At 40.6% G+C, this 14,870-nt stretch overlaps 1 protein-coding gene across 2 annotated transcripts; it reads right to left on the bottom strand.

Annotated features, from left to right (window-relative positions):
• Positions 1-1,391: 1,391 nt before the first annotated feature.
• Positions 1,392-12,902, bottom strand: taok3b (TAO kinase 3b). Of its 2 annotated transcripts, none has more exons than XM_037753767.1 (8): positions 11,601-12,902; positions 9,998-10,297; positions 9,753-9,881; positions 9,455-9,658; positions 7,732-7,971; positions 6,492-6,704; positions 6,031-6,213; positions 1,392-3,888 (listed from the first exon to the last, which is right to left on the bottom strand). In XM_037753767.1, the coding sequence occupies exons 2-8, from the start codon at positions 10,181-10,183 to the stop codon at positions 3,727-3,729; spliced, it is 1,317 nt and encodes a 438-aa protein (XP_037609695.1). In that variant the 5' UTR covers positions 10,184-10,297; positions 11,601-12,902; the 3' UTR covers positions 1,392-3,726. The 2 variants fall into 2 exon arrangements, with proteins under 2 accessions (XP_037609695.1, XP_037609694.1); XM_037753766.1 differs by having other exon boundaries at positions 9,998-10,234; positions 11,601-12,901.
• Positions 12,903-14,870: the final 1,968 nt, after the last annotated feature.

The following is a 14,870-nucleotide window of genomic DNA, read 5'->3' as shown; positions in this document are numbered from 1 at the left end:
CGTGTAAAGTTTCTTAAATTCAAGTGAAAGCATGTATATGTCCTTTGAGAAAACCATACTGTAACAATCTATTACCAAAAAGGGATTTGTGTGGTTCTTCCCATGGCTTAACTGGCTTAAATATGACTTGAATATTTCAACAACAAAGCCACACTCATGCAGTTATTGGTGCCCCAGATGCAACATGTATTTCAGACAAGAATTGGGTCTGAAATAAATGAGAAGTGTCATAAAACAATCCCTGAGAAGTAGTCTTAACTGTTTTAGCCACCTTCTCTTGAATTTTATGCAGAATTTTGTCATTATAACTGTCAAAAACTGCTCCTCAGGCCATGCGTGTCTTTTTTGCAGCAATATTTTCATGAGGGCAGATTTGCGCAGGAAGCTGGCAGAGTCACAGGAAATGCATTTCTCAATCAGAAACTTGTACAAGTGCGTAAAGGGGAGGGTCTGCTTTAGCTGAAGTAGGCAATGTGTCACTGTCATCAGACCGCAAGTTTAGGCTTCTGATGGGCTGTGCTCACGCTATCCGAGGATGATTTCATCGTGACATATTGCATCCTCCAGGGATTTGTTTTGGCAGTTATGTAAGGAAGGGACTAGGAGGATTGTGTAAAATGTGAAAATAACACAAACTGATGTAAACTCATCTTCGTCACCACCACCACCACTAATTTCTAGGAATGATGGTCACTTCCGCCCGCTTGTAGACACACTATGAGGTGTTAAGCTCTCTGCATCACAGGGTTAACAAGAGGTCAGACTACAGCTCACTGAGTGTTTTGACGGTCGTCTTTGTTTTAATCATCCACACTAGATGCGGCATTGCTGTCAAACCACTGACTACTTGAGAAAGGGCAGGGGGAACTCGACGCACCACAACACCGTCAGCACTACTGCAGGTAAAGGCTAACCACTCTGCTGCCATCCTCGGGGCTTTCCAGTTGCCCCAGGGGAAAAAGAGGGGTTGTGGTGAGGCGGGCAACGGCTGCAGATGCCGCCGCAGATGTTGACAATTCAAGATAACTACATTCGGATTCCTGCCAGCATATCCAGTACAGGCATGCTAAAAAAAAAGCCCCCAATCGACACCCTAAATCAAGCAAGAAATGTAAGGAAACCTAGCAAACACTGGATGCTCTAAAGTGTAGCTTCCCTCTCACTTCCTGTTCCCATTTCAAAGTTCTGGTTTTCACAAGTTAACTTTGACCTGCATGTGTACATTGCAGTAAATTTACAATAAACAGCATTTGATATAATGTAGGTCACAGCGGTCACATCACACCAAAGAAAAGCAAAAGTAAGAAGTCCCTGTCAACACAAGCGAGCGTTACAAGGAAATACAACCACAAACAAAGAGAAACGCACTGTCATAAGATGCAGGATGTCGATTGAGACTTTTCAACAGAATCTCTTTTATTTTGTCTTTGAACTGCACAGGAAATGGTGAATAAGGTTGTTTAGGAAAGTCCCCTTTATTCTAACTAAATACATTTTTCTAGTAACTTAAAATTCACACAAATTGTAAGGTTCATAATCGTTCCCGAAGCTCTCAGGCAAACCTTATTCAAGCACCCCAATAGCACTTTTTTTTATGGAACCATTTGTCCGCAAGGCTTCAGTTATAATGTGACCAGACAAAAGGCCTTACTGCATATGAGAAACTTTTTTCATCAAATTTCAGAAAGTTTGTGAAAATGTAAAAGGCTGAAAAATCGAGAGGAGCCATTCAACTTCAGAACACACTCTGGTCAAACATAACAAATTCAGATTTGTAGGTTTCTACGTGTAAAACAAGAGCATTTAAGTTCTATAGCCATCAGAAATAGAATAGTCAGTATATTCCTCCGTTTAAAATACTTTGTTAATTCGGGGGACATCTTCCACCTTTCAGCCCTGTGAGGAACATGACCGAACATTAATACATGTCGTGGCTCTGAAATGAAAAGAAAAAACAGGTGAAGAAATACCTGCTAAACATAACAGGGTTGCATTCAAGACCACCACATTAAACAATGTTTCAAAAACTGACCCGTGATAAAATAGTATTTATTTTTTCCATACATATACTTCATTTTTAGAGGGTTTCACTGCATGGGGTACTCTAAATATGTCATGAGTGTTTGAAAAACTTAGTAGTGTTTTGACTCAGAGGGGGTTTCAAAATGCTTCACGTTTACATTTTGTAAAAATCAATCGTCTCTCCAAGACAAAAAACTACAAGGCTAAAGGTGGTATTAGAAATTAAGCACCAAACAATTACCTTTCCATTCAGTACAAATGGAAACATTGTGCAACCTGTTCAATGACCATAATGAACATGGCAAAAAATATGTAAATCTGATCATTAGACACTAATTACTCAAATGCAATCTGGACCCACGTGTTGTGTTTGATCCATAAAAGATCGTGGTACTGATATTATAAGAAGTCTGTGGTTCCATCCACCAGCATTTATACAATCTGAGAGTCTAGTGATTTGACTTAGCAATATATTGAGCTATCGTATGACCATATCTCTATATTATAAAACAAAAACGAAGCAAAGTCTTTAAGCTCTGTTATCAGTAATAGACCAGTGTCTCTGTATGTTCTAGCTATATTCTCATGTACAAATATTCATATCAAAAGTTATACAGCACAATTCTCACCATTTTTCCTTTACAAGAACTCTGATTAGTGAACATTAAATGATTCACAAGTTTAGATGAAACCAAAACAAAAATGGTGCCGGCCTCAGTTAAATAAAATATAGATATAACAAACACGGAACTAAAATCTGCTTCAGGCACAACTTAAATAAAGGCATTTGTGAAATTATCATATCAAATATGCCGCTTATGTCCAGTATCCATAGGCTTAAAACAAAAAAACAAAAAAAATGCTTTTATTTACAAACAGCTAAAATCTCTTGACAGATTCATGCTTCACTTCACAACCTGAATTTGTCCTTAAAGTGCATGCAATAATAAGCAGTTTTACCGAGTGGGATCTTGAGTTGTGATAAGATAAATGGGTTGATCAAGCTAACGCCAATTGATCCTACATATCAAATAAAAGAAAAGGTAAGAACTGTTGCCTAGAAAAGTGAGGGACCACAGTATACTGTATGCATAAGCACAATATGGAAGTATGAACAAAAAAATAAATAAATAAATGAATAAACTCTGACTTTATCCAGTGACCCCATACAGTAATATTCACATTCAGAGCATAAAATAAAAAAAGAACAAAATAAATAAAACCAATAAAAAAAGACAAAGCAGCTTAACACCACGGGGGAGTCCGCAGCTCACATTCCACAATGTCCCTCCATGTAACACACACATTAAGCATCATACGAACATGATGGGTTTCTACTTAAACATATCAAAGTGCCAATTTTACTAAAATTTCCTGATTTATTCAATTCATACCAAAAGGAGGAAATGGCATGGAGGAAAGAGTCTGTTATTTTCAACACATAAGTTTTGAGTTTACACTGACTAGGTTTGATTTTTATTGACATGTTTGTTGTAGATTCTTTTGTTTTACTTTCCCCCCTTTCAAGTTTCACAAAAGAAGTTCTCATTGCACGTTAACACCTCGATTCAAAGATGCGATATCTAAGAGAGAAGAAAAGCAATGGAGAAAGTTATCCAGCTTCGTCACCGTGGACGTGACAAAAACGGTCAAGTGGACGCGAAAAGGGCACGGATATGTTGTCCTCTAAAGATAAATCCACTTTCATCTGTTGTCTTCTTTGGGGAAGTCCAGAGAACCCAGGCTCCCAAAGCCGAGGCTTCGACTTTCTGTGTCAAAAGTGTTCATTTCTCTGTCCTGACGTTCCAACAAGTGCTTGATCTTTTCTGTGCGCTCCTTCTGAAGAGCGGCCAGTTCCTCTTCAATCTGTAATCGGAAAAACTTGATGGTAGTTATTTCATTATTGGACTTTAACTTCCATATTTGTGTTTTGCCCTGCTAGAGATGGCGCCTTGTTGTCAGTATTTGTCGTCGCAGTAAGACGTTACAAAGCACACTCACTAGGTTGATCGTCACATTAATCTATAATAAAATGTATCACTTGTAATACAGACATATTTTTTTAAAGTCCAAGTTGCAGATTGCTTACTCATATAATGAATACTGTACTGTATCAAAGCGTGTAATAGACCTGTCCACCAGAGGATAGCGTGTCACATTTTGCCTCACCAAGGTGTGAATATTACACACGTGTATGAAGGTGCAGTAGCCTACCAGCAGGGGGCAACAAAACCACTCAGTTAGGTTTAGGAAAACCACGTAAGCTAAGTAAAATACATATGAAAACAACGTGACATCGGAATGGAAAACACGTCACTACAAAACATGACAAAACTCCCGTCTCGAGCTCCGGTTTCCTGGTTGAAAGTCCTGTGTTTGTTGGACACATTCACCTCCCCTCTTCCCCGCCATAAGCCGTTTTTCTCAGTTTATTCTGCATCACTAGCTCTGAGTGTAGCATATTCACGCATTTACATTGCAGTCAGTACAGACTACATGGCGTGAAAATGACACGCCTAAAAGAAAGAACAGTTGCGCATTATTGTGTTATTCAAGCGCCTTTTCGATACATTTCTTGTCACTGAGTGTCACTGTAAATACGCTGATGCTAACCAGGTATAATGCTTACCATGATCAACATCTTAGTTTAGCTTGTTAACATGGTAACATTTGATTATTAGCACTAAACACTTAGTACAGCTGAGGAGGCAAAGTATTGGACAAATACAAATGTTGACCTGATGATGACCCCCTAATCCTGAGAGAGACATGAATATATTATGTACCAAATTTTGTGACAATCCATCTCATAGTTGTTGAGATTTTTCAGTCTGGACCGACCGACCAAGCCCCCAGGAAGAGCGCCAGTCGTTGATTGCCAATTCTCGTAGTGGCCATACGGTGGTACTACAACTTCCGTGTTTGTCAAGTGATGCCATTGGGCCCAAAAATACTTTTTTGAGGTAAATGTACTACCCAGTATGAACACTTGAACAGCCCTTATTTAAATCATTAGGTCCTAAATGTTGTAAAATGCACTAATAGCCAAATCCAGAGTAATTTCCCTTCGGCTGTGACCCCGTGACCGAGACATACTACTGTGCCTGCTCCATGGACCGAATGGATGTGCAAGATCACTGGAAGATCCGGCTACTTTTCCAGTCGGAAGTCGAGCCATTTTGGCATCATGCACCACTAAGCAACTCTCATAGGAATGAACGGGGCCCCGCCTCCAACGCTGTATCCAGTTCTCTTAATACATCCATGCGACCGACCGACATTGTCATCCCCAGAGCGCTAAAAATATTTGAACAAAAAACTTGATTTTGCAATAATCATGATATCTTGTGGGACACCTTACAATGAGGAAGTAAAGCCAATGTCAGCAAAACAAAAAAAAAGGCCTTTGAATAATAAAAGGCCTTTTAACCTTTCAAATGACCCCATGGCTTTTCCTCGAGCAACGCCCCCACGAACAAACGTTTTACAGCAAACAATTTACTTTTAAGAGGGTAGCACGCTCATGGGAGTCACGTGACTCAGATCACATGACGATGATGAAGTAAGCTGGACAGTCAATTTTTTTCTATTTTTATTTACTTTTTTTGCCCAGTTATCTGCTGCACTTCAGCCCTTTTCACTTCCTCTACTGCAGGAAGGCTGCAGAGCTCTAGAGTCACCAGCCAGCGATGACCTTCAACAGTAGGATGAGGGTGTGACACATCACCCCCAACTGTGCAATTCCAACCAACCATTAGGAGTTGGTGGAACCCCCGACTGCTAACGTGCATGTCCAGGAACGCATGTCCGGGCCAGAGGCAACTGAACCCGACATCTTCCTCTTAACACGCTTGTATTTGTAGTCACTAGCAGTGTACTAAATTGGAAACTGCTGCTGTCAACAGGTGTTTCTCCGGACATGTATCTATCCTGAGGTAATTTCTTTATAGACTACAGTATCATTCTACATTCACTTAAGGTATTTTATAATGGATCATTTGATCTTACCTTCTGTTCAAGGTGCGCTCTGCGTATGGAGACCTTCTGCTCCAGTTTCTGCTGCTCTCGCTCGTGTTGGGTCTCCATCTGTGACTTGGTTTTTCTCTGGTAGGCGTCCAGGAGCTCCATCTCTTGCTTCAGCTGCTGCTTCAGAGCTTGGCACTCAATTTCCTGCTCTGCGTCTAACCGCATCTAGAGACCCCGACGAGACGGAGGTAGTTACACACACACATTAACACGCAAGCATAGGTTGGGCCTCATTGATCAAACTAAAAGGCCAACAATTTTTGAAAAAAGATTAACAGTGCTCTAAATATTCAAATGTGTGATGAGTTTGTAAAATGTTGATGCACATATAGTTGTTGCCATTAGTCTGAGGGTGAAGAGCAAATGTGTAAATATACAACATACAAATGATGAATGAGGCGCACTTGTGCTATTCATGACAAGATGCTTCGGGATCCTCGTACCGCTTGTGAGGCCATCATCTCGTTGATGCTCTGCTCGTACTGCTCGGCCAGTATGGCCAGCTTGCGTGTCTGCTCCTCTTTCAGGCTCTTCAGGATGTTCTTGTGGTCGCCTTTGGGAGAGACCTCCAGCTGGTGGTTCCTAAGAGCTTTGTACTGCTTGTTCTGCACCTTGCAAGTGTCCTGGAACTGTTTCTTGATCTGCATCTCCAGCATCTACAGAGGGTTGAAAGAGAAACACAATCAAAAGGCAATTACAGGTATGACATAGAGCAGTTTTTGTTACTGGTTTTGACTTTAGCATGGATGCAAAATAATTATACTTAACAATAAAAAATATCTTTTAATTTGATGGAAATGCAAACAGCTTGCATGTATTTAATTTCACCTTGTTTTCAAGCTACTGTACCAATGTAGAGTAAATCATTTTGAAGTGGATTACATGGTATAAATAATTCAATTGTTAATTCATTTATTTTATTTTTTTGCGATGCCCTTGATCATTTCAGTTTGCACACAGAAAGTGAGCTTTTTTTTCTCAACATTGTAGCTAAAACAAAACAAAAAAAAAGTGTCAATAGATAATAGAAAAGATTTAAATTAGTGAAAGATATCATAGAAATGTTTTGGAGGAAGCAGTTGTCATGGCAACATTATTAATGTTTTTTTTGTTCTACAGATTTCTGATGGGAAATTTATGGTGCCTTCAAATGAAACTCGGGAGCTCGTGTCTACAACATGGGAAGTTATGTACACATATGCTTGGCGTTCAAGTGGTTAACATCTTCCTCAGACAAATTATAAAATTAGGAAGAAAAACAATATACGACTAAAATTACAATATATAAACTTATTATGTACCGAAAAATGTACTTCCATGGCCTCCGCCATTTCTGACAACGTCAACAAACACGTCACAACTCGTAAACTCTGAGCTTTCAGAAACTTTCAACTTACGAGGTCCTGAACACAAGAGGGGGGCGTTCATATGGACTCTTCTCGTGAACACGGTAAACACGACCCCAGTCAAAGGCGCCATTAGAATAAGAATACAAGGCACATTTTAGGCAAGCCGAAGGTCAGAAGGTCAGAGTAGTAGAGGGGACAGATGTACAGTATACCTGCAGAGCTTTCATATCAAACCCATAATGTAATCATGAAACATGTTACGTCCCCCCAAAACATTTTCTGGATATCAACTCACTAAATAACCACATAGTGGCAAAGAGAAAGTTCAGGGCACCTTGAGGTTTCTGGGCTGCTGCCGCTGCTCCAGAGTGTGTTTCCTGTGTAGTTCTCTCTGCCGCCGGCCGTTGTACTCCTCCTGGTTCTCCAGCTCCGTCTGGTGCTGCAGCCGCATGAGTTCAATGCGCAGCTTCTGCAGCATCTGCAGCTGCCTGCGCTCCATGTCCTGCGTGGACTCGTCCTGCCGGATCATCAAGGCGTGTTCCATCTCCTTCTGGGTCCTCTTCTTGTTCAGCTCCTGGGACAACAAGTTGGATTGTAATGTCATTTTTTTTTATGACAACATGCGCAAAATCAGCTTTCCAAACATTTTGTAAGGCTGGTTGAACATGAATGACCAGAGCTGTGTGTCTTAGCACTATTTTTCTACATATGAGCACTGCATCGCTTCTCATGGAAGAACAGCACTTGACTGCTTCCACTTGTTCATTTTGGTGTCCCCTCGATATTCAGTGTTCGGTCCTCTTCTTTTATACTTCTTTTTTCAGATATATTTCTTAAATGTAGTGTTTTCTTTTATATACTTATGTCGATGATGCCAACTCCAACAAAAAGTGCAGTGTGTAGGATCTGACGGCATTTAGAGGTGAAGTTTCACATCGCAACCAACTTAAACTTCTCCTGTGTGCCAAGTGGATAAGAGAACTACAGTGGCTGACGCATAAACGTGAAAACGTGAAAAAGGCAAATGGCCCTATCTAGAGCCAGTGTTTGGTTTGTCCGTTCTGGGCCACAGTAGAAACATGGTGGCCGACTCCGTGCAGAGGACCCGCTCTGTATGTAGATATAAACGTCTCATTCTAAGGTAACGAAAACACAACGATTCTTACGTTTCATTCTTATTAATATTATATTCCATTTCTGCCAATAGATCCCCGAAATGTTACACACTGTTCCTTTACAATACTGTAAGTGACAATTACAGGGTTTCCCAAAGAAAGTGTTTATCCGAGGTGGTAAGTCACCCAGACCGTGACTCGTCTTGTGATCAATTCAATTTGGAAATGACGGCCTAAACAATAGCCACACTAAATACGATAATTTTAGCATGTAACTTGGTGACTCTGCTCTTTTTACCTGTAGGTTAATGCTTTCATAAAAGTGGCTTCATTTTTATGATTTTAGTGATGGCTGCTGTCAAACACACTGTTAAAACACAGACTTCTGCAGTAGACAAGTCAAATTATTGGTTGGGAATGAGCTAATTTATTCAGCATTCGGCCACCGAGTTTACCGTCTTGTTAAGACACGTTCCCACTGTGGAAATGTAGTTTTGCAAAGTAAAAAATCCCCAAATGCTGTTGGTTCCAGGTTACCAATGTGAGGATTTACTGTTTTTTTTGTTTCATGTCATAAAAATGTAAATTGAATACCATTGGATTTCGGGAAAGTTGGTCAGAGTAGCAGTACGGGTGAATAAGTAATTAATTGATTAATCAAACAGTAATCAACAAGTGATTCATAATGAAAACAATTCGCTTGTAGCCTTATCCCTGACATTTGAATCAATGAAAAGTCATCCATATAAAGAAACTATTTTTTCTGTGGAATGCAGTATAGATTTGGTCATCATTGACAACGATCATTTCACAAAATATTCTTGTGTTAAAACATCTTCTGAAAACACCGGTAGTCGTATCCAAAATTGTGATATTTCATTTTGAGATTTGTCTGCACAGTTTCATGTGTGTTTTCTGTGATGGTCAAGGAAGTCACATTACCTCTCTCAGTTGCTCCTGTTCAAAGTCGTGCTTCCTGACCAGACTCCGGCGTTTGAGGGCCCTGCAGCTCCGGTCGTAGACCAGCCTCTGCTGGGCCAGCAGGTGAGCTTCCTCCTCAGCCTGAGAGCGCTGTATTGTTTCTTTGTGCCTGGACAGACGCTCCTGCTTCTCCTCCTTGGGTGTACATGGGTCTTCGCCCATCTCCTATAACACAGACACAATAAAAAGGAGTGTGAATTATCTGAAGACAATCTCATAGAAAATGAACTTTTGCCTTGTATCTATTTGTGATATTTACTTCTTTGATCTTGTCTTTGCAAAGCCTGTACTCTTTTTTCTGATTCTCTAAGAAAGTAGTCAGCTCCTTCTTTTGCTGAGCAACAATCTGTTGCTGGATCCTCCTCTCTTCAGCTGCAACTGATTTCATCTGTGAAGAGATTCAGATTAACATCCTTTATTGACCTCTGAACTGTCAAAAATGCCACACAAGTTCTGGCATAAAGTTTCCATATTCATAAATAGCGCCTGCTGTTGAGGCTGTACCTCTTTGTCTGTTTGAGCAGCGTGCCGTTTGGCCAGTCTTTCCAGCTCAATGTAAGTGTTGTTCGCATGTGTCTCTAATTCCTTCTGCAGCCGGAGCCTATGCTCATCCATCTCGGCCTTTAGCCTGTTCTCCAGGGCGATCAGCTGCTTCTGGTGCTGCCGCCGCATGCGCTTATACCCAGACATCTGCTCCCGCAGCTCAAAGTCCTGCTCATGCTCCTGGATCTACCTGATGACCTAGACACAGGAACACAGGAAGCAGGAAGTAAAAGAGACGGAGGAGCGGGCAGAGAGAAACCACTGCCATGGTGGAGACAAAGGGGGGGAAGAAAAGGAAGACAGACAGCTGGTAAGTCAGAGGCTATGGCCTAAAAACAGACCACAAACAGAATAGTGCAAACTGGAAAGCAATCAGTTTGCAGATTACTGCACATCCAAAATAACCTAAGACCTTAACAAGGGTTGATACAGTCTGACAATCCTAAAGGGAGTATCAATGCCTTTTAGCAGAAGTGTTGCACAAAAGAGGTGAAGTTCATCAATATACTGCTGTTTAATCCCATTCATACTCTAAAGGTAGACCACCTCTTAATACTAGAATGAATGAATCCATCAATCACTCGGGTCCAACCAATATCTTCCTTTGTCTACAATTATTTGTGTTTATTTTTTCTCTATTTTCTGTTTATCTCTCTTGTCTTATGAAAACTATATGCCATAACACACGAGCGTATGCTCTTATTTTGTAAAGTTAGTCTTTGACAGTGAGTTATGAATGAGCCTGCTTGATATTTCCATATCCGACGGGTGTTTTTGGGGATGCATTGTTAAGTACTTTCCTAAACTATGTCTTTTTTTTATTATATGTTTATTATGTCTAAAATTATTGATAGATACATACAAATGATGCATTTTCCATACTGTAATTATTTCATGTAATATGCTGCCTGGAAAATGCCACTTTTCAAAACGCCTGGAGGTTTTTTTTAAGCAAATCCTCCTTCACATCCCCTTGCAAATTATATATTGTATTTAAATTTTTCGGGTTTTTTTGTATATGTGTAAACAAACAAACAAACAAACACTTCAGCACCAAAGGTACCATTTATATGATGCCACAGTTATAGGCTCAAGACCAATCTCTATAAGATCAGAGAAGATGCACCAATAACAATCTAACAACAAATCTCATTGGTATAACAGACATCAGAGATTTATATGGAATATTTATATATATATATATATATATATATATATATATATATATAAATGCAATGCACACACACACACACACACACACACACATAAAAGCAGAGGCAGAAGAGAGGGGAAGCTGAGGATGGAGGAAAAAAAAAATGACATCCATTAACAGGATGTGGTTGCCATGACTACAGATGTACAGCTGAGAACACAGACACCCCCCCCCCCCCCCCCACCCATCCTCACCCCCTCCTCACCGCCAGCACGCACACACGCACGCGCACACACTAACACACACGCGTTTTTTTTTATGCAAACGCAGAGAGAGAGAGAGAGAGAGGGGAGAGGGATGGAGAGAGAGGAGAGGAGGAGGAGGAGGGGGGGGGTTGGAGCTGCTGCGTACCAAAGATGCTGATTTGATGGTGGCAATGTGTTCACAGCAGATCTTGCAGTCGAGAGACCGGCTCTTGTGAGAAGTAGGCCGCAGCTCTGGCCTGGTGTCCCTGTGCACAGCCTCATCCCTCACGCAAGCATGGTCCTGCAGGGGGGGAGGAAAAGGAGCAGATAGTGGGGCTGGGTGCTTCCCAGGCCCTCCGCACACACCGTTTCTGCTGCTAGAGCTGCTATTATTGCCGAATCTCCCTGAATGCAGCACACATCCAGCTTTAAATGCATCCTTCACCCTGCGTGTTCCCCACCGCTTTACTGGCTGCAAGTTCTTCCTAGGAGAGAAAAGGGCATTGCCAAACAATCTGCAGGCAACCAGAGGATGCAGAGCCACTGGATGGATGGATGGATGTAGTCGAGGGTTTTTTTTTCTTTCTGCTTTTTCTTTTCTCCCCCTCTTCTCTCAAAGAGAGAGGAGGAACCAAATGGCTCCGGTGGTGGTGGTGGATAAAGGGTTGAATTATGCAATGCCTACCATTGATAATCGGAGACAGATAGCACAGGGATGATGTGTGTTGTTACTGCCACTCTTCTTTTCCGTTTCAAAACGCAAGAAATGTTTGGGAGGAGAACCACTTTCCCTGTGTTCCAGTGATCGCATGTGGTGGCAGCATATTTGAGAAGGTTGGAGTCAGATAGTAAGGCACATCCAAACATGGTTTTCCCTCGAATATGTCGCTGGACGATCCGTTTGTATTCCACTCGAATTTCTGTCCTACATTTACAGCGCACTTGGTCATGGTAGGTGGTTCTGGTGCCTTCTATTCATCTCTTTCCTCTGTCCCTCTTCTACACTCCCCCTTCCTTTAAAGAGACACCGCAATACTACAGCCTCTCTCCTCAGCAACTTCTCTCACACACCACAAGATTAGTATTCTTAGAAATAAACACTAATATGGTAAGAACAATGTCGCCTTAGATAGAGAGATAGCACACCTGTAAGTCAGTGTTTGTTTAAAAGAGAAAATAATTCAAATTGCATTATTATGTTATTATTATTATTATTATTGTACAGTTTCACAAAATCCACTCCTTTTTGAAATCCTGCAGCATCATCATATGTATGTGAAGGACTCATTGCATAGGGGGGTGAATATGCTCTCAAAAATATAGATATAAAATGCAAGTCTCCTTCACGATACCTTTCATACTTTTTGAGGAAAATTATTTATTTTTTTCCAACGCTCATCTTTTTTTATCAGAGAGACTCGTATTTTTCTCTGTAGACTGTGAACATATACTGGAGTAATAATGAAGCAAAGAGACTTTTATATTTTTATACTTTTGCCATTATTCCTGTTATTACTTCATGTGGCCACTAGAGGGTGACAGAGACAAACATTTAAATGCTGTGTGTGTCTCTCCATGGTGCTGAATAGACCCCCAATATATTACATGTGCTGTCATCACAGCTGCCACTAGTAGCGCTATTAATACTTCTTCCAAGTACACCTTAGCAAACATGCAGTACCCCCGGCAACCACCAGGAATTACTATGGAAACCACCTCATATGCCCTACCAACCTCCTAGAGACCACCTTAGCAACCACTTAACAACCACCTGGTAGCACCCCTGCAGAACACCCTAGCAACCAACTAGCTATACCTGGAAATGCCCTGACAACCAGACTATTCTAACCTCCTTAAGCGAAATTATACTTTCCACAATGTATGGATAGTCGCCCGGACATGAGCCGACGTGGAATCGTGATGAGGAAACGTTTGGATACTCCTCGCAAGCCTGTTTAGCCGTTGAGACTCATTATCATTATCATTCTACTATTTTTCTAGTGTTAACATTTCCTTGTAACTGCGGACGTAAGGAAACACAACCACAAAGACCTGCATCAACTCACGACTGACCATTTTTCTGGACTCATTTGAACTGAAACACCCAGATTTTACCAACAATCCCATTAAGTAGTTTTAAAGTTAGATAACGCATTTGTTTCCAATATATAGCATGACAATTTGTTCCAATACATAACTGAAGCAACAGAAAGCAAAGCTAAAGCTTTAGTTGTTGCAGATATTGAAAAAAATTCTGCCCGTCCGCATAGTTAGACAAATTTGGATGTGCACAGACAGGCGAAAACCTGCTGCACAGAACCCACGTAATGGTGTGACGTCATTTTGGCCGCGTGGACGCTCGCGACCCTCGTGGATGCGGCAAGCATGAACCACACTTAATGCCTATAGTTCACACTACACAACTTTAGCCCTGATTTTCCTGAGTTTTTGGAGCTCCCCCCCTCCCCTCCTCTGCTGGATGTGTTAATGTGATAGGTAGAATTTGATTGAAGAAAGCTGATCAGCTATAAATAAACTTCTAGTAATAAAAGCAGTTGTATTGACATAAAAGCTTAATTCATTGTTAAATGGGTCATAAAAACAACTGAAATCCATGAAGGGTTAAAAACATTTAAAAGGTTTTAAGTGTTGAAAACTAAGTCTTTTTCAAAAGATTAAAAACACTTTAAATACATTATTTTGGTTAAAACCTCTCTAAATGTCAGAATATCTCCTGTCAGTAGCTCATCTGGGATCCACCTGTTAAGTCTGTTCTGAGATTGATTAGTGATACCTGCCGAGGCCTGAAGGGGAAGCTCGCGACTACGGTGCCTCATCCTCACGAGACTGCCAGAGAGTAGGCATCGTGTCACGAGTCTCACTACAAATATTCCTCTATTCAGGTACAGAAATACGTATTTCATACTCAAACTTTCAGATATGTTTACTAAGTTGTTCCATTCTGTTTTATTAATATGCTAACCTAATGTCGAGTGTTTTTTACGTTTTATTGGCATTGTTCGAGCGTGAAGTCAAACACTGGTTCAAGCTAGATAGCTCTGTTTGATCTGCCGCTTTAATAGCGCCACACGATGGCAGTGCCGCGCGACTCATCGCGTGTGTATGTGTGAGGACATAGTATGAGCCAGTGAAGTGTATATGTGTGTTTAAACGTAAAGATGATGCATTTGTGTGTTGATTATAAAGTGATTGTTTAAGACAAGAAATTGACAGAGGAAATTTAGAGTAATTTATGGCTTATAGGATATTTTTGTTTAATTATTTTTGCTTAGATATTTAATGTTTATTGATTTATTGACTTGTTTGCAGTAATATTTATCTTGTTTGGTAGAAAGTGACAAATGTGAATTTGTGAATTTGTTTGTTTATCTAAAGAAATGTTAAGTAATAGAAGAAAATGATACTGTTAATTTGA

This window comes from Sebastes umbrosus, chromosome 19 (assembly GCF_015220745.1).
Source record: "Sebastes umbrosus isolate fSebUmb1 chromosome 19, fSebUmb1.pri, whole genome shotgun sequence".
In the NCBI taxonomy this organism is placed as follows: Eukaryota; Metazoa; Chordata; class Actinopteri; order Perciformes; family Sebastidae; genus Sebastes; species Sebastes umbrosus.
The sequence above is the reverse complement of the archived record's forward strand: the minus strand, read 5'-3'. Positions and strand labels throughout refer to the sequence as shown.